Here is a 19,486-nt window from a genome sequence, read left to right as displayed (position 1 = left end):
GAACCAACAGCCTGTTTGTAGCAAGAAGGGCCTTTACTTCCTTGCTCTGCAGTTCTGCTCCCTGAACACCTGCTTGTCTAGGCATTTGAGTATCTCCTGTTACATTCAGTGATCCAGGACTCTGTTACTGCTCTGACCCGGTCATTAGTGAAATCAGCAGTCTTATGGACAGCAAATCTGTGAGGGAATCCACTGAACAGATTCACAAAGTAACGGCAGTGCTCACGAATTCACAAGCTGACATTTATTTTTTTCCTTTTGAGAAGGAAATCCTGCAGAGGAAGCCTGTATTTTTTTACCTCTTCTCACGGAACCTGCAATGTCTTGTCTTTGGAAGATGACTGGTTTAAAACCCATGGCTTACAATCCCCTTTTAAACATAGCTGCAATGGCAAACCAGAGCACAGGACAACTGCTCTTACAATTCTTGTTCTGGAAAAATGGCCACTGAACCCAGACCTCGTTGAGGGTGATACTGCTCCCCCCAGCCCAGACCCAACCCCCCCGGGGCTGCTGCAGGGACCTGCTGACGTCTGGGGGTGACACTGCACCACCTGCCAGCATCCTCCCTTCGCAAATGCCAGTGATCCATCATGACTGATAAATCAGCTCTGTTTGCTGCAGTTTTAATATCCTGGAAATGCTACAGCGCTGTACCCAGAGGCACCTTCAGAAAGCAGATCCTGGTACTGAGATAATGCAGTCCTTTCCTGTTCTCCTAAGTGTCCTCAGGAGGGACTCTCCATTTTTTCAGCACTGGCATTTGGAAAGTTTAGACATCTTAGAATATAAGATCACAGCAGTTATGGTGTACTGACCCTCACTGAACTGCCCTCTAAACTTTCTAAACTCTGTGCTCTTTAAATCTGACACCAAAGCACTGCTGTCTGTGCTCTCTTTATGACCACTTCGTGGCTGACCCTGAAATCAGGCTAACTACATTGTTTCACATAGTACTATTTCACACATAATGTATCATGGAAAACAATTAAAGGAAATTAAACCTGAGGCACAAAATCATCAAACAGGCTGTGTGTAGGGGTATGATTGCTTTTCTGCAATTGTTTATGGATTCAGAGTTCAATCATTCATAATGGTTTGCATAATTACTAATATGAATCAGCAAGGTTCGGCTACAAATTAACATGGTAGGCTTCAGCCGACGAGCTTTTACTCACTAATTTGAACGTGGGGTTTCTTAGTAACGTGGCTCTTCATTGGCAAGTTAGCTGCTCCTTTAAAACTACATTAATATCTAGAAATCTCCAGCCATTTGTATCGATTTGCTCTGTAAGTGCAGCTGTACCAGTGCACCGCAGGGTTAGCGGTTAATTCCGGGAGCGAGAAAGCCGTTAGTGCTTTGATATCCCTTCAACGTGTTCCTCTTTCCTTACCCTTTCTCCCTCTTCATGAAAAGCACACACATTTCCCTCTAATTAGGCTGCAGAACGTACAGAGCAGCACTAGTCCCTCTCAGTCACGCTCACTACCTGCTACAGTTCCTTTCTGGTCTTTTTTAACCCTGCAGAAAAACGTCTCACCGTCTGCCCGATGAACAAAAGCCTAAGGTTGGAATCCCTTAAATGTAATCCCAGCTTGCTAATGGTCTGGGATCCAGCAGATTCCAGACAGCAGCAGGGCATTCTAGTGCTCCTCTTAACAAACAACTACATTTCGGAAAGCCTGGGTTAAATCCAGCTTTTCTATGTAGCACGCATTTCATGTTTAAATAATCACTGATTATTCAGCCTGTAAGTAATGAAGTTCTCTCTACCTTGTAACAATAATGCTGAAAACATCGAATGTTCTTCTTTTCCTTAATGTATTTGTTATATTGTGAGGTTTATTAGCGCTGAGTCAGTAAACAGTCCAGTGTGGTGTTTCTGCTTAACAGTCTCACTGAATGACACTGCTTAATAGAGCACCTTCAGCCTAATGTTAACAGCACCAGATGTGGGAATTGCACTTCAGTGAAAAAACCTAAATGGTTACTTCAAAATAAGTGAATGCTGTTCATACAGCTCAAAATACTTTTGAGCATTTAGCTTGTACAGCCAATATAAAAATGCAATGTGAAAACAAAAAACAGGGTTTGAAGAAGAGCAGCCAAGGAAACATCCAGTGCTGTTATCCATGTAGCTTCTGGGTGGGTTTTCCAAAGCCTCTCAGGGAAAGGGAGCCTGACTCCCTTCGCACATTCCTGCTGCATGTTTGGCAGCCTCATGTTCTATGGCCTGTCAGTACCTGGTGCAGTTGAAGCTGTGCCACCCTTGTGATATTTTCTTCAGGGAGCCCACCCCTTGGACAGCAACACCCACCGTGGCCAGGCAGCATGCAGGCCTGCCAAGAACCACCTGGCATGGATCTCTGCAGATCCATGCATAGATCGCTTGTTCCCTTCCTCAGTGAAAACTGAATCCTACCTGCATTCTAGCACGGGGAAAAACATTCCTTTGTGACTACGACTCAGCTAAATCCCCTGCGCTTTTTGGCCCATGCACAAGTACTGTCACATAACCCACCCTCCCAACTCCATCTTGCCAAAGAGCCCTGGTCATACCTGCTGGGGGCTTCTCCCTCCTCATGGTGCCCAAGACCCCTGTGCAGAGGAAGCAAATTGTCCAGTTTGACAAGTCCTTAAAAGGCTGGAAACCAAGTTACTGAAACAAAAAGTAACGAAGTGATTTTGAGCTCTGTCTGGATGACTGTGCCTGTGAGGTTTCTCTGCTCATCACTCATTAAAACATGCACTGCCTTTGTGCACTCCTTCCCAGGCCTGACCCTGTGCCCTTCCCCTGTGCCACCCTCGCTGTCCTGCGCCGGGTGCTGCCTCACCTCACCGTCACTTAGCGCCACATGCTGAGACACAGCCAGCATCTTCTGCAGGTCCTGGCTGACAACGAGTTCATTAATACACAACTAAAAAAACCCAAGTAAAAGCCGCTCACGCCTCATTTGCGAAAGAAGCTCCTTAAGTATTTTAGAAACTAGTGGGTCAGATTTTTATGCGTTTACGTTAGATTTGATTTTCATTAATGCCAAATGAAGCTTACACAAAGCACTTCTATCTCATATTAAAGGCATGATGACAGTGAGCATCCATTTGGTTGCCAAGTATCAGGAGACCCCTCTAATTATCTGTTTTGTACTTAAGATGCAGCAGAGGGAGATTCCACCGCTCTGTGGACACGTTCCATAACTTGGCAACTGCCTTGCAGCTGCCTACAGCTCAGGAGAACACAAAAGGGGGTCACTGGATGGTTGCATTCCTCCTCTGTGAAGCAGTGTGGAAGACTGATGACCAGTAAGTCTATAAACTTAAAAAGAAAAGAAAAAAATGCTTCAGACCTCTCTTCCCACCCCTCTTCTTTTATCTGCTGCTAGGGCAATAATGATGAAAATAATCTGAAGGCCTTTGAGCAAGCGAGGGAGGGCAGGAGCATGGCATACAGTGTGGTATCCTTCAGGTCACACCACTGGAATTTCCTTTCTTTTTCCTTCAGGAGAAGATGCCCCATGAGAAAGAGCCTTGCTCTTGGGGACTCAGATTCTAGTTGACTTTTTGAGATGCAGCCTGATGGGAAATGAATAAAAACTGCAGAAACTCCTTCCTGAAGAGGATTCCCAATCTAGTGAGTAATGCCATTCAACTCACAGGTGATGAGTCTTTGGCTCCTCCATTTTTTCCTGCCCTGGCACAGAAGAACTGCTTTGTCAGGCCCCTCTGCTCAGGAATGGACTGGCTGCAGGCCCAGGTGGAAGGAGGACACCCACTGCATGGCACAAGGCAACTGGAAGATAGGGCAATGTGTGCCCACTGCTTCACCTCCGCCAAGAGCCCAGGTACTGAAGGCAGGAGGCAGAGCAGTGACCAATCCTTCCTCTGGTTGTGGGTCAAGTCCTGCAGCTTTTAACGCCGCTGAACTCATACCCAAATCAACGGAACTTTCCTCCAGACAAAAGGAAATGCTACTTCTCTCATTATTCCCGTTAGCCGTGGCTCCAGGCACACGACCGGGAGGGGTGACTTTGTCAGGTTTGCTGATCTTGGGGGCCTGTTGTTAATGCTAATTTGAGAATAGCACTGGCACATTCTGGCCAGGAAATCCGGTACCATGGGGTTAACTTTCAGCTCTTACACTGAACACAAATCAGTGAGGAAATTCACTGCTAGGTGCAGTCTCTAATTATTTAAAAGATAATTTGCATGCTACACAGAAATAAATTAGCTCCCAGGTGACAGCTGTTCCACTGTGTCCATTCCTGGAGCGAGATGCCATGCTGGGAAATCTAAATGCAGACCAAAAGATTAAAACACTGCACTTTCTTGCCTCCTAGGAAGGCTCTTCCCAAAAGAGAGGCGTAAAGAAGAGAGGGAGGGGAATGGATGTTTCAAACCAACAAGTTTACAAGCTTAACTAACAAACCACACTTTCACAGTCTGTATTTTCTTTTCACTAGGGGTGCTTCACATCTTGCCAGAAGATGTGAATGCAAGTGTAACGTGCATTAGTTTAAAAAGGAAGGTTTTGAAAGCTAAAGAGAGCAATTCAGTCCTAACCTCAGGTTGGCATTCATGCGGGATCCTTACAGACCACATGAACAAGGCTCAAAACAGTTGTTGTTTTATCACACACATAGAAGTCAGTGAATGCATTTTCCTATTCTCTACCAAAAGCCAACCAGGCACCACTTTTTCTCTAAATAAAAGTCTCAAGACAACTCAACAAGAGATGCTAAACCATTTTTCAGTGTAATGGTTTTCTAACAGTCAGTCTTCTCACGGCTTGGTTTTAACACTGTCTGTTGCACACTGCACACACATGTACACACATTTTATGTGACACTGTACTGTGGGGATGTAGATGTACTGTAGATGTGATATATTATGAGAGCACATTATACTGCCAGCCTTCCTCTGTTGCTCCATGTCCTCCTGAAAGCAGCAAATTCCTGTGCCAGCTTGCTGTGTGCCAGGACTGCTCCGTGGGAATGCCAGGCAGTTTACCTGTTACACCTGCTGGACAATGCTCCCTCCTCCCAGGATGGACATGTGGAACAGGAACTCCAAGCTGGGATGAATGGGAATGCATGTGTGTGTGTGTGTGTGTGTGTGTGTGTGTGTGTGAAAGGGCCACAAGAAACACACGAGCGAGGATTAAAGAGCAACATATGTTCACTGCTGCAGAGCAACATATGGGATTTCATTCATATGACCAAAGAGTAAGAAGAGAAGGAACAAACCTATCTAAAGATAAGGTATAAAGAAGACTGAAAACAACTGGAGGCAATAAAATAACCAGATAAGAAAAACCTGGCAACTGTAATTCAGGAATTCTGCCACAGGCTAATGAGAGGCGAGATAAAATAATGAGGCAAAAGGTCCCAAACAACATCACTGTCTAAAGGCTGTAAAAGACAAGTCCAAAACTAGTTCATCATCACTAATTAAGGAGAGCTGAAGGGATGTGATGAGGCCCTGATACGTGGTATCCCTCTGTGCAGCACACCAGTGATCCTTTGGTCAAGGTCAAGAAAATACTGCTACCTGTTGCTGCAGGCTGAAATCCCAAAGCAGGATGATTTATTCTTCCAGATGTTGCTACTGGTACATCCAACAAGTGACACTAACCACACCCAGGCAAAGAGCCACAGCCTCGGTGTGCTTCACAGAAAAGATGAGCTCACAATGTGCGTGCACACCGTAATGCCACAAAAAGGACTGCTGGTACCTTGCCACAACCTGCATATTGAGTTCCTCCAGTGCTCCAGTGTCTGATCAGCATGAGCCGTGACAAGGAAAGGAAATCACCTGCTGTCTTCGCCCATCTCTCATGCACTTGTGTCACCCTCCTTCAGTTTCTCCTTAACGCTTACTGACAGTGTGCTGCTCAGGTGAGCTTCACGTCTGCTGTGTCCCATTCCTCTCTCGTAAAACAAACCCAACATTTGCTAAAAATCAAAATCAAGCCCTGTAGCAGCAATAATTCACAAGCATCTTATGGAGCACTGCACACCCTTTACAGCACGCTTTCACAAACTGTTACCTAAACAACAACATTGAACCTGAAAATTTTGCTACCATTTGTGCCTTTCTTCCGATCACTTATAAACATAACAAAATCAAACCTGGAAATGTTTCAGGCACCACTATCAGCTTTGTATCACAATAAAAACTGATCATTTGTTCCTGAGCCTGGCTTTCTGTCTCTACCCAGCGGATGTAAGGCAGTACTTCACTACTCCATCTGTGACAGTTTATGTTTCAAAGCACCATTCGTGAGGGATTTCTTCAAATGAAAATCAAAAGCAAGGAAACATTCTCTCAGAGGAGATGGCACATGACTAGAACTAACCAGGCCCTTCAGTCTTTCTCACCCCTTCAGGATTTATCACCAGATGAAAATTGCCAAGACGTTGAGCATGACTATCACCATGAGTTATTTAAAATCTCCCTAGAAACCTTTGGCTTAAAAATTTGATTCAAAACAACAAAAATACTTCTAAAAGCGACTTTTGAACATGAGTCTTCAGTAATAAAGGGTTGTTCAGGTTCAGCTTAATGATTAACCTACTGAATATTCTAAACAAAAGTGATAAAGACACTGAAATGCTCTTTCAGGTGAAAGATAGCCAAGTAAACCATTGCTCCTTCTCTAAGTAAATCTCAGACACGCAGCTCTTTCCAGGAAGGTCTTCAGGACTTGCATTTTTACCAACAATTTTGCTAAATACTGGGAAATATTTTTAAATCTGTTTTTCTACCTCTTGTTCCAAGGGAAAACAGCCAAAAGACAAACCATAGTAAGATATAACTAGAAGTCTGGCAGAATGTAGATTTTGTGCACAACGTAGAGCTTGTCTCACCTGTAGAGGTCTGTGAGCTGCCCGGCCCTCCAGCGGTAATGCAGGTCATTCAGCAGGCGCTCGTGCTGTCCGTACAAGCAGAGGTAGTTGGAGACAGGGAAGGGCTCCTTGGAAAAGCAGGTGATGCTATCCACCATATTGTATCTGTTGAAGTGCATCCGGAAGTAATTCCCGTGTCCTGCCTCACCGGTTACAATCTCCATCCCCTGGAACAGGAAACACCAGGAGAGCTGTGGAGGTGAAGGAACACCTGACCCGGCACACGTACAGGGTCAGCGAGGGGTTCCCAGCCCATAGTTCCCACTGCTTAATGCCCACAACCCTTCTTCTAAAATCAAGAAACCGCTCCTGGCACAGAGGGTCATCAGGCACGTTGCTGTGGCTCGGACACAGATTTTCTGTGTGGTTTAGTTTGGTTACTGCCCACCCGACTGTGCAGCACCAGCCAAGTGCCACTGCAGACAGCTGGGGGACCTGGGCCCTCCAGCTGCACTGGCAGCGGGACACCAGATCCACAGGGACCTGTGGCCCCCCGGAGCAGCAGCTGGAGTCAGGAGGGATGCCCCAAGCAACACTGGATAGCTCTGTTTGGGTAACTCAGTTGAAATCTCTTCAGCCTCGTTTATGACACAGAGCACACACATGGCATATCATGTTTACTGTCAATAAAAGAACACCAACACTGGATGTTCATGCTCAAACTGTAGCACTTAGATTCAGCTACTTAAATCAACCACTTAGACAAAAATGTAAAAATTTGCTTCAAACCTCACATTGCAGTGGGATGATCAGATAGCTTGAAGCTATTTTTTCAAGCTGTATTCCTGTTACAGTTTTATACATTCCTACAACCTGTTGCTAGGCTACAGGAACCTTTAGTATTTTCACATCTAAGCTACTACCTTTCACTAGCTTCTCTTACTTCTTTCTTAGAAAATTCTTTTAGGATTTACGTGGAGTTTCTGGAGTGGCTTTAAAAAGATGGTCCCTTTTCAGGTAATCAGCAGGTAATCAGAGTGGCAGCAAAAGAATTCTAATCATATTCTAACAATTTGGAGTAACAAAACCAGTTCCTCTCTCTGATAGTCCTTTCTGCTTTCCACTATACATGCTGATTTGGATGGCTCATCCTGGATCTGAAAAACAAGGTGAGCCGTGCTTTGACTCCTCTCCCTAAACCATTTGCTTTTTAAAAAGCCCATTTGTTTCATTGCTGTCCAGGTTTTAAAATCAACACTGAAGCAGCTTTTTAAAAGCTGCTCTTTAAATCAACTGCAAAAATGGGCTTGATGCAGAAATTCCCAAGGAAAAAGGTACAATCTGTGTGAAAGAGGATCTTGCCTAGGTGGAGAGTCCTCTCTGGCTTAAAACATTAATCTAGTCCTTTTCTTGCCTCAAGTCAGGCTCTCCAGTAAGAGAAGCACTCCACATTTGTATCCTGGGACAATCTCCCATGTAGCCCAGCATGGGGAGTGCTTCCCTGTGCCCTGTTCTGAGACAACTCAAACGGCTGCAGGACTTGCTATTTTCTAGCAGCACAGAACATCTCTTCCACAATACTTCCTGCTAGTTCTGTGACTGCTCCTGGTTCTCCAGTTGTAGCTGGTGACCCCAGGCCCAGCTACCCTAAACAGGAACATCTTTTCAAACAAACCGGGGGATGAAACAAGAAAAGCTCCATTATTTAACTTACGTGATCACACGGGTCATGTTCTACATCCAAGGGCATGGGGATTGCTGGCTTGGAAACGTGCAAGTAGTTGTAACCTCCAGGAAGAACACCACCTGCCATAAATGAAAATATGAGATTTATTGAGTCATTAACAATGAAGAAAACAATGTCTTTTTTTGTCCTCCTTCTGCCATCATCTTTTTTCCACTACATAAGGAGCTTTGAGGGCTGTACGGCCATGAGATAGCACCTGAGGTGAGATGGACCTGCCTGCACTAGAGAAGAGCAAAAACTCCTCAGAGGGGATAGCAATGCGACAGAAATCCAGCTGGACATACCTTGAACTTTACACCTTCTGTATATGGGGATGAGTCTGTCTGAGCCTTCTGGTGGCTTGGCACTGGCCTGAGGGGTTGGATCAAAGAGACTCAGCATGGATGCAGCAAGCTCAAAGCCAATCTCCTTGGAGTTGAAGTTGCTGTGTGTCAGTTCATCCCTATAGTATCTCCTGGAGAATTTTGTCAGAGGACCTGCAGCCCTGATGCTGACATCATTGGTGTGGAATTTGGCATCAATCACAAGTCTTCCATCAAAAACAAGGCAAGCATCATTGATGGCCTTAAAGGTTTCATAATCCACTGTCCTGTAGGCAAAGCTAAAAAATGCCTAAAAAGAGATGTAAATAAGTGAAGATTATTGTATACTACTTAGTGGCTGATTTCATAAATCCAAACCCAGACTTTATTCTGAAGGGTTTTTTAAAAAAGAAGAATATGAAATACAGTATGATTTTAGCAACACTGGCACAGCAGACAGATCCTTCTGATCCAACATTTACAGCTACCAAAGTTAAAACTAAGACAGTAGAAAGGAAAATTACTAAACTAGACTCATCTGCTTCTGGTTATTAGATAGTTTAAAAACTCCAATACTTGCTACATCCAACAGCCTGGGTGGCTGTGCATATTTTCTGTGTTAGTACAAGCATGGAACATAGACCTGAAGCCTTTGTGAACTTTGTTTTCTTCCAAATGCTCAAGCCAACCTGGAATCCCAAGGAACAGAAAAGCACAATGTATTTGGAATTTAGCAGGATAATTGTGTATTACAAGTGTTTTCCCAACTGTTGAGCCTGTTTACCAACAAACTGAGTTACTTTGGCTAACCAGCACAGGGACAGTCAATGAAATGGAAAGATCAGAAATAAACTTGTTCAGAGGAAATGTCATCCTCATTCCAGCTATAGCAGCAGAATTTCAGTCAGTGGAAGCTGCAGAGGCCAAGGACCCTAAGTCCATAAATTCCTGCCCTAAGTCTCAAAGAAAAAAGTTAGTGATAATTCTCTCCTTTTGTCTTCTCATGGCATGGGCACAGTCCCTCTCCTGGGCCACAAGGAAGCAGAGCTCCTCTCCCCACGCAGAAGCTGGGGCAGCACGACCCGCACTGCAAAGCAGGCGGTGCTGGGAGGAGACAGCAGACATGGGAGAAGCAGCAACCATGAGCAGCGTCCTCGAAGCTTTCTCCAGCAGAGGATAAACTGAGAGCTGGCAGAACACAGCCCCCGAACGAGTGTGAAACAAGAGCACCCACTGGACACCGAGCAGTGAAAGGAGTAAGAATGACAAGGCTGAGAGATGTTTTTAACAAGACCACAGTCCGCAAAGGGCACAGATGAAGACTGTCTCATCGCTCCAAGGGTTTGTGAAGCCCCAGCACCCTCACACAGAGCTTTTCCCACCATCTGTGCCCTCAGCTTTTAAAGCCATTAGACAACAAATTGCTGCCCCTCCAGCAAGAAATATTCCTTTACAGGCTTAGGAAAGGGTGGAAGGGTCTCAGACGAGCACATCTTCCCTTGCTGCCTTCATCCTGAACAGCCCAAGACACAACTGTGCCAGGACAAAGCAGCATCTGTAATCTGTCCTACCCTTAGCACCAGCTCAGGACACAGCTGTGACCAGGGTAAAGGTGTTACCCAGTTGTATCCCCAAAGAGCTGTCCTGGGGACTAAGGGCAAGTGTCAGATACTCAACTGGCTAGATGAGGCAGCTGAAAGAAAAGGCACAGGAGAGGGAAGCAAAGGGAGCTGGAAATTTTAACAACACTGGCATAAGCAGAGATGCAGCAGTGGAGGAGCCAGAGCCCCTGGGTTTGTTCATAGATAAACCAAGTGATGAACTGTGCACAGCTAAGGGAATTCTGACCATCTCAGAGAGCCAAAAATCAAGGAAGCTCTGCCCATGAGGGCAAGAGGACCACACAGCCCCACATTCTGCTGGCTGACAGGCAGGACAGTGTCACTGGAGGGGAGGGCTGCAACCTCCAGGCAGGAGCCATCTGTCAGCCCAGGCAGGAGGGAGGGAGGAGGGAGGGAGGCTGCTGCTTTAGGGAAAGAAGAGATTTTCTCCTGTTGTTTTTATCCTGCAGGACTCAACAAATTATGTCCCCAAGAACTGCCAATCAACAGTTGATACTGGCTGAAATCCCAAAAGGCCCAGAGCTGCTGCAGAGCCGATTCCTGCAGAGCCTGGTCTCTGGTCAGTGCAGCTGCTTTCCCGGTGGAGCTGCTCTCCAGAGCCCGCTCCTCCTCCGAGTCCAGCCTCCCAGGCAGTTGGAGGCAGATACAGGAGCCCTGCACAGCAGCTGAACTGGTTTTGGAGAATACAAAGCCCTTGACAACACAAGTAATTTCAGGTCTTTCATCTTAGAGGCTGTAAAAGGGAAGGACCACGGACAGAGGAAGGACGAGCACAGGGCACAAATGGGGAGGAGAAAGAAACCCCAAGGCAAGGGGGTCTGAAGGAACAGTGTAGGCCACGCAGGCAAGGTGGTGGGGAAAAGAGGGGGGCTGAAGGGGAGCTGGTCAGTGGATGCCAAGTTGTGAAAACAAGAACCATACTGAGATCTTTGTGGAAGGATAAAAATAGAGAGATTTCAAGGAAAGAGGAGAGAACTTGAAAAGCTGCATACAAGGAGAGAGTGGGAGGAATGTCACTACTGATATGCAGACTGAAGACAAGAGACCACTATGGATAGAAGTGCTGTGTGAGGTCTTCACCCCCACCACAAAGGGCTTAGCTATCCCCGTGTTAAAAAGACAAGGGCTGTGGAGCAGGGGGGCCAGCAGGGACCCCGACACCTGGGGAGCTCTCTGGGAGAGGCACAGGGCTCGTCCCCTCCACAGCTAAACCCACCAGCTGCACAGAGGAGAGCACACGGAGCAGGGAGTGCTGAGGGGCCAGCAGCTCCATACACATGCAGGTTTTGAAGTGGCTCTGTCAGAAGCACTCACTCCTGTGGATTAGTCCAATAAAGGAAAACAAAACTATCCTGACCCTCAGGAAAGGCTAGAACCTGTCCCCAGTCTCAGAGCGGAGCCACACCTGTGAACATGCCTACAGCTTCCGTAAGACATTGGTACTGGAAGAGAAAAAAACTGCAATCACTGATGTAGAGGGAAAGGAACCTGCTTAAAATATGTTTTCATTAAGTTACATACTATCCCAGTGTTTTTGGCTTCTCCTATGACAATCAAACGCACATAACTATAGACAGGAGTAACTGCACATTTAAATAAGAAAAGGATTTCTGGAATTACTTTGAAAATGAGTTAAGAGTATTTGTCAATCAGCAGTGAACAATTACTTGTGTGTCAGGTGACTTAAATACATCTTAATCCAAATCAGTCAGGGCATTAACAATAGGTTTATTTGGATTTTTAAAAAAACAATCCTTGAGACTAACAAGTGAATGTTCAATCTCCTAGAGACAATGAGGAAATAGACAAATCTGTGAGGGACCATCCACATTTGACAGCTTTTGCGTTAAAAAGTCAGCCTGAAGGAAAGGCACAGGAAGCATGTACTTACTGAGCACTGCAGTTGGAGCGGGTTTGCGGCAGTGGTGAAGGCAGCCCAGGCGATGAGGCCGTGGTCACCCTGGCCCCACTGCGCCAGGACGCTGTCCGGGTGCACGGCCACACCCGCCCCTGCCAGGGCCTCCCCCACCGTGCGCTCCAGGGCGGCGTCACCCAGGCAGGGACCGGCAGAGCTGAGCGGAGCCTGCACGAGATGGATGCGGGAGCCATCAATCCCAAGGGATAAGAGGGTTTCTACCGTGGTGTAAATGTCAATTGTATTCCCGTAGACAATGACGTTCCCTAAGAGGGGGGAAAAAAAAAGGGAAAGATTTCTAAGACATACAATGAAAACCTTATTAGTATAACTCAGATGATAATAACATGGAATTGCTCTCTTTGACCCTCTTATTTCTCTGATGCTATGAAGCAAACAATGTTACCTAGCAACAGCAGCTAAGATAATTTAGTGAAGAATCTGTACAAAACATCCCACAAAGTAGGCAAGTACTTAACACAGAAGTATGATATTCATCCTGACCCCATAATCTGAAATTAGTTTGATTGAAAAGCCTCTAGGGGTAAATAAATAAATAAATCACCATTTTTATTTTGTTTTCCCCTCTCTCCCTAATTTTGCTCATTCAAAGGACTGATGTGGGGGGGGAGCAGACAGAATCAAATTCAATACATCATGCAGAAAACCCCCACAAACCGTGGAAAGGCCAAGTTATAGAAAACAAGCCCTTGTGCCTCGCGGAGGTCACCGGTGCTGCCGCTTCCTTCTGCCAAAGCCCGATCTCCAGAGAATACGGATGGCCCTGCAGCCGTACCTGTCCCTGGTGGCGGGGAGAGCTGGGCACCGCTCTGAAGGCAGCTGCATGTGGCACAATGCCCAACCCAGAGCCAGCTCCATCCCTGCTCACTGCTGGGAGCTCCGTGAGCTGCAGGCAGCCATCCGTCCGAGCAGCTGCCCTGACAGCAGCGCGTAGGAACCGCTGCTCCTTCCGCAGAGCATCAGCAGCAGCACAGAAACCGCTCCTGACCCCAGCTCCATCCTCCTGCCCCAGGCAAAGGCAGCTCAGACCTGACCCACCCCTCCCGCCGGGCACTGCAGAGCTGCAGGGCAGGGCCCTGCTCATTCTCCTCCCGAGCTAGCGCCGCTTCAAAGGGCACAGTCAGAGCTGAGCAGGAACAGAGGAGGGAGGGTCTGTTCTGTGTGAGCACAACGGGACTCTCCAGCCTAAGGGCTAAAGCCCTCCTGGCAATAAGGGAGGCAGAGCTGGGATGCAGCAGAGCAGCTGTGTGTTTTATCTCAGGATGGTTTAATACAAAACACACAAACATTGCTCTGAGCAGGACTGAGACGTGCTCCTCTCCTCCCCATTCCCTCTGCCCCCCTGCTTGGAATAGGAACCATTTGTCTGCTCTGTGATCCACTAAGCCTTTGAGTAATCCAGGCAAAACGGCCCAGCTCATGTAGGGAACTCCTCTCCCAGGGCCTAAGGACCCTGCACACGAGGGCCAGAGCCCAGAGCCCAGAGCCCAGCCCTGCAGGCTCTCTTGTGCACCACATGCCCCGCAGCTGTGCCACGCTAAGCTGCCCCAGCCCCAAGGTGGGGGTCCAGATGGAGGCAGAAACACCTCCACCTGCCTGCCCGCACCCACATCAGCTCCTCCCTCAAAAGCACCTTCCCAGTGCCTTTACGTCCCACACCTGGGCAGTGCTGCAACCAACTCACTCGTTTATCTCAGCAGTGGCATTTACATCTCGCCACAAGTGAGAGCATCCCCTATGCCCTAAATTGTATTATTTCATAGGCTAAACTAATCTCACTGGACCATGTTTTACTGCATGAGACACAGGGCAATACTAAGCTGAGCATGAACACAGCCCCAGCTCCCAAGAATATTAATGATAAAACAGATGTTCTACTATTTCCCTTTGACTACAAGGTTATTTTATTTGTCCCTATCAGTTTGGCTACTTGTAGCTGCCAAAGAAACACCTCTCTTCATAGCTGCCAGAGAAGATACTTGCTCCATGAGTACACTGCACAGAAATGACAGAAAACATGTTTTTACTGTTCACAGCAATGACCAGAGGGACAGAACCTGCAAATATATCAACTTGAAAACATAAGAAGAAAGAGATCTTACTACTTCCATAAATATCATACAGAATACAGGAATGCTCCAGTGTGTCCATCACTGGCCTGACTTCCCAAGCCAGAAGAATCTATCCCATGGCTTGTGCCTGCCAGGACACCTGTCTGCAGCTGCACTGGCCTCAGCAGAGGGCCAAAAGAGCCGACTGTTTCTTCCCTACTGCAGCAGGGTGTAATGCAAGCAGCAACCCAGCAGAACCGGTGGGTAAAGACCAGCTCTGCTGTACGCATTTTTATCAACGCCACGTGCTGACAGCGCAGGCCAGAATGCAGTGTGCAGGTGCCGACAGCCTCAGCTACATTTGCACGTCTTCCATTTGCAGGGAGTGAAACTTATCAGGAGTGAAGAGGATGCCCTGGCTGGAAAAGGAGGATGAGGAGGGCTTCCCTGAGGCAGCCCAGCAAAGCCCCATTCGGACTCCAGGGCAAGGCTGGGCTGAGACACCTTCACCCTTGGGCAGCACCAGCCCCCTCAGAGAGAAGCTCGGTTACTGCATGAGACACTGGCTTTAGGGGATGTACAAGATCAGATGCGAGTCCTACATTTCTCAAGGAAAATTAAAATTCTGGTTTATATGGTAATATTAAATACAACTGCATTAGATCAGGGAAAGCAATGCTCCTTTATTGACCTCTTGTAAATCAACAATTTACTGCTTCTGCTTATTACAATATTAGTGGCTTTTTAGATGACAGTGCTAGTAGTCTAGGAACTGCAGATATTCATTATGGACTAAAATTATGTTCACTGAACAGAGAGCAGTTCCTCAGGATGCTTTTATTATTTAACTACATGAAAATGTATGTATCTGTGAGTAAACATAATAATATTCTACAGAAAAAACAGTCATAAATAAAGATCATTACAGTAGTTTTATTGTTTATTACCTGAATGTCAGCGTCCTGCTGCAGAGCAGACTCATTCATTTTCCACAAGTGGAAGCACAAGATTTCGGTGACCCTAATGTGACCTGAATCTTTCCAGTTTGCAAAAGCTAAAGGAGAAACCCAGTGTGAGCTAAAGCATTGATGGCTCCAGTTGGTGATCATGCACTGGAATTTTAATGCAAGAATATTCCTACAAACACGCTTTTAATAAGGCAGTAAACTATGCTTAGGTGAAGAGAAAAAAATAATTGCTCCATTTTGGGCCATTAAAGCAGTTTTGTTCCTTACTTTACTTCCATTCTACTTTTATTTTCATGGAAAGTGCGGAGCTAATAGGAGATGAATTTCAATTAGTCCCAATTACAGCTGTAATAGGTTCCATGCATTAGGTGGCTGGGTTTCATCAGTGAAGCCACAGTGGCAGCCGTGGGGCCAGTGCTTGCCCTGCTCCCAGGATCTCAGCAGCAGAAAGCCCTCCCAGAGCCCTGGCACAACTGTCAAGACTGAAAGAATGATGTTTGTAAGAAACACAGCTGGAAAAAGAAGCAGGGTGAGGAGTAAGAGAAACTGAGACCAGCTGAGAAAGATCTCTCCAGCTGGGCACTCTGCACAGCAGCAGAGAATGTGATGGGAAGAGCAAGGAGAGGGAACTGAAGCCAGAGCAGGGGGAAAGGGGAAAGTGTCACACCTCCAGAAGTCCCTCCGGACCAACCTCATCAGGAGGTGTGAATTTACCTTCTCTACACATGAAGCCAGGCCAGTGCCTCATTAAGAGACGCAGCTCCACCCTGCAGCCAAGGCCAGCAGCAATAACAAAGATGAACATCCTACGACTTTGCTACTACGGCTGGAGAAGGGACACTCGTGCCAAGGCAGGTGAGACACTGTGATTGTGCCACTTGCTGCAGAGTGACTGAACCTCCCAGCACCGCGCACCCCAGCCAGCAGCTGCTCCCAGGCACATCCCTGCACAGGGGGACTGGAGTACATTCCAGGACTGGGCACTCAGGGATTTACATGAAGGACTAGCAGGAGCAAACGGGGAAACTAACAACCTCATCCATCTATGCAAAGTCAGCTGCAGGTACCAGCTGGACACCAGGTAAGGCCGTGTGGGCAGGGGCTGGTACCAGCTGGAGGACAGGTGGAGCCGGACTGCTCCAGAGGCTCCACTGACATGCCTGAGGCCAGAAAGCTGGCTGAGAAAACATTGCCATGTTTATGGACCCCTGTGCTGATCACAGCAAGACCTGGAGAACGATAAAGGAATTTCCAACGTCTTGAGAACTTCCCTAAAGGAGTGCCAAGCAGGTGTGAACCTTGCACCACACCAAGCCACTGCCAATTCTCATTACACCCCACAAACAAGGCAGGTAAAACGCATCTTCAGGAAAGTCCTGCTCTTGCACTCCGCCAACAGGAATTCCCCACAAAGACAGCTTTCCTGCTCTGAACTGTCCTAACTCAGAGCAAGCAGGAACTGGCATTACATGAACTCATTGACTCTTTGGTCTCTGCTTCTCTAGTTCAAAGTTGACCCAGAAACCCGGATGGTCCTAGATATTTTCCACAGCGCGCACGCACAGCAGATGAACTAATGAACACAGGAACAGAGCACACACAACGAGGCTGAGGAAATACACAGATGGTGCACATCCACACAAATGTCTGATTTTAAGGGTTAAAAAGTACCAGAAGCTTGCAGTTCTATGTGAAATTCTGTAACTGATGCAACTGAATACAGCACTGATAGAGACTTCCTAATTTAGACTTGTTTTCTTTGTGTTGTGCCACAAATCTAGATATTTTTCTATACAACAGAAAAACACATCCACTAATTAAATTATTATTTAATTGGCTAATTAATGACTCCGGACAGATTTGCATTTGGGACTCATTTTGTTTTATATAATAACTGCAGATAATTAATCTATCTCAAACCTTTCTTTCTCAGCTAAATATGCTGGGTATCAAAAATGACAAAAAATTGTAAATCAATCTGGAAAACAAAGCACAGCAGATGAAAGACTTTGTTAGAATTCATCAGGCACCAATTATACCATGGAATAAAGGAGACAATAAGCCTAGAGAACATTTCTGTAAGTGTGTGTGTTAACGAAGCCCCTTACCTTTGGAGCTGACGAGGTTCTCCTCCAGCCAGTGTGCTGCCTCTGAGCAGTCCTGGGCGTCATTGAGAGTGAAGTGATTGGAAGGGACTTTCTCCGTGTATCTCTGCGGCCACTTACTTGTAACTCCACTGATACCTGCTCCCGTGGGAGCCAAGGCCTGGAGAAATGAGTCAGTGAGTGGATACATGGCACAGACCTTGGAGACGTTAAAAGACAACGACGCTCACTTTGGCTGCCCAAGGGCTGCTGTCCTGGCACATCCCAACCCTTCGTCACACTCAGCAGCAGCAAACACACCCATGGCCACAGGGAACATGGATCTACACTGATCTGAGTGTACACACGTGTGCACATGTTCCCTACTTCCTGTGGGATTGGGGGTGACCACTTCAAACAGCACTGCCAGTGCAAGTGGAGGCACATGGCAAACACCAGGGACTGCATAGTAAATAGCAGAAATGCCCCAACACATAGCAGGGGATCTCAGCAGCTCTCTGAAACACAGATCACTTTAAACGGCCCTTGGAAAGTCTTTGTGAAGCCAGACTGCCTCCACCTTTTGTCAGCAAAAAATCAACCTTCTACAATGACAGATTTTGTCCCAGAGAAAGGGACCAAAACCTGCTTGATGGTACAAATGTGAAGATTCGGTAATACGCTCACTGTAGAATGCTGCTTTCCACTAACAAACTCAATCTGAGCTGTACAAAGTAAAAAGGGAGTCTCGTCTCTGACTTCCTCAGCACCGCTGAGCCACATCTTGAACCCTGTTCTCACTGCCAGCCGGATCAACTGAAATACTGTTGGGTCATATAAAACCAGGCATGACACCAAAAGACCTTACTCAACTAGTCTAAATCACAACAGATAATGTTTTACTACGCATTATTTTGACTGCTTACCAAATAGGGGACAACTTAATAAAAGGACGGACTACAGTTTCATGTAATAAACAGAAGCCACTAATTTCTTCTTATCCTTTTGTATAGCTTAAACATGAGACTAGATGATGATGGGATTTCTTCTCAAAGGCAGATAAAACCTGCCTTTTCCCTTGCTATATCTTTCTCCACCACTGTAGTTACTTGCCATAAATTATTTTGCAAGTCAGAGTTACCTCCAAACACCTTTTCCCAGGAGCACTTTTCCAGCTGTCACTTCAGCTTTTGCTTCATCCCTGCTGAACAGTGACCATGGGCTGCAGCTTAAGCGTGGCTCTGCTCTGAGAAGGGATCCCAGACCACAGAGCCTGCTGCACACGCGCAGCCAGACACCGCTGTGGGACATGGTACAGCACTGTAAAGCTGCAGACATTGCTCACATCCCTCTCGTGATTTTAAAGGCAAAATGCCTTGCTCACTACTCCTGCCCCAAACCACCCAGGTAAGGCAAAGCCCTGCAACAAGGGGGCTGTACCAAGCTGCCCATCTGGTTACACAGCCTGATGGCCTCATGGGGACACAGGAGCCAGAAGCCACCCTGCCCAGGGAGTCTGAGTGGGGCTGGAGCTCAGCTTGATTCCAGACCTTACATGCAGCTAAGGGTCTGCTTCAGTCTCACTGGAAACTCAGCTGTGTGCTACAACACCAAGCAGCATCACGGACGTGCCTAGGCATGGTCATCACGTGAGATGAGTAATTAATTTGATAAGGAATTCTCTCCGTTTCCAAAACTAGGTCAAATGGTATTAGACCAGCTGGAGTTAAAGTCTCCTGTGGCTGGGGCCACATGTCAGTTGAGCCTGCTCCTTAGCAGGTTTAATGGTTATGGTGGCAAAAACACCAGCAGCTTTGCCTCATGCCCATCCCCGAGCAGGAACTGCTGGTGGGAAATTCTGTCCGACCCTCCTCTCCTCCGGCTTCGGCAGCAGCACCAACACACCTGCTGCACTACAGGCTGCAAACTG

The 19,486-nt window shown here is 46.8% G+C and overlaps 1 protein-coding gene across 14 annotated transcripts in view; it reads right to left on the bottom strand.

Annotated features, from left to right (window-relative positions):
• Positions 1-19,486, bottom strand: part of CFAP61 (cilia and flagella associated protein 61) — a 95,994-nt gene that overhangs the window by 20,969 nt on the left and 55,539 nt on the right. For all 14 annotated transcript variants that reach the window (XR_005604254.1, XR_005604256.1, XR_005604255.1 and 11 more), the window contains 5 exons: positions 17,581-17,737; positions 12,409-12,698; positions 8,878-9,205; positions 8,561-8,652; positions 6,868-7,073 (listed from right to left, as the gene is read on the bottom strand). Coding sequence is in view for 8 of the 14 variants with exons in the window: in XM_039569655.1 (XP_039425589.1) it covers positions 6,868-7,073; positions 8,561-8,652; positions 8,878-9,205; positions 12,409-12,698; positions 17,581-17,737 (1,073 nt within the window). In the remaining 6 variants the exon portion in view is untranslated. The remainder of the gene's footprint in view (positions 1-6,867; positions 7,074-8,560; positions 8,653-8,877; positions 9,206-12,408; positions 12,699-17,580; positions 17,738-19,486) is intronic.

This window comes from Corvus cornix, chromosome 3 (assembly GCF_000738735.6).
Source record: "Corvus cornix cornix isolate S_Up_H32 chromosome 3, ASM73873v5, whole genome shotgun sequence".
NCBI classification, from domain to species: domain Eukaryota; kingdom Metazoa; phylum Chordata; class Aves; order Passeriformes; family Corvidae; genus Corvus; species Corvus cornix.
Note: the sequence above shows the minus strand (reverse complement) of the source record. Positions and strands in the feature narration are given on the sequence as shown.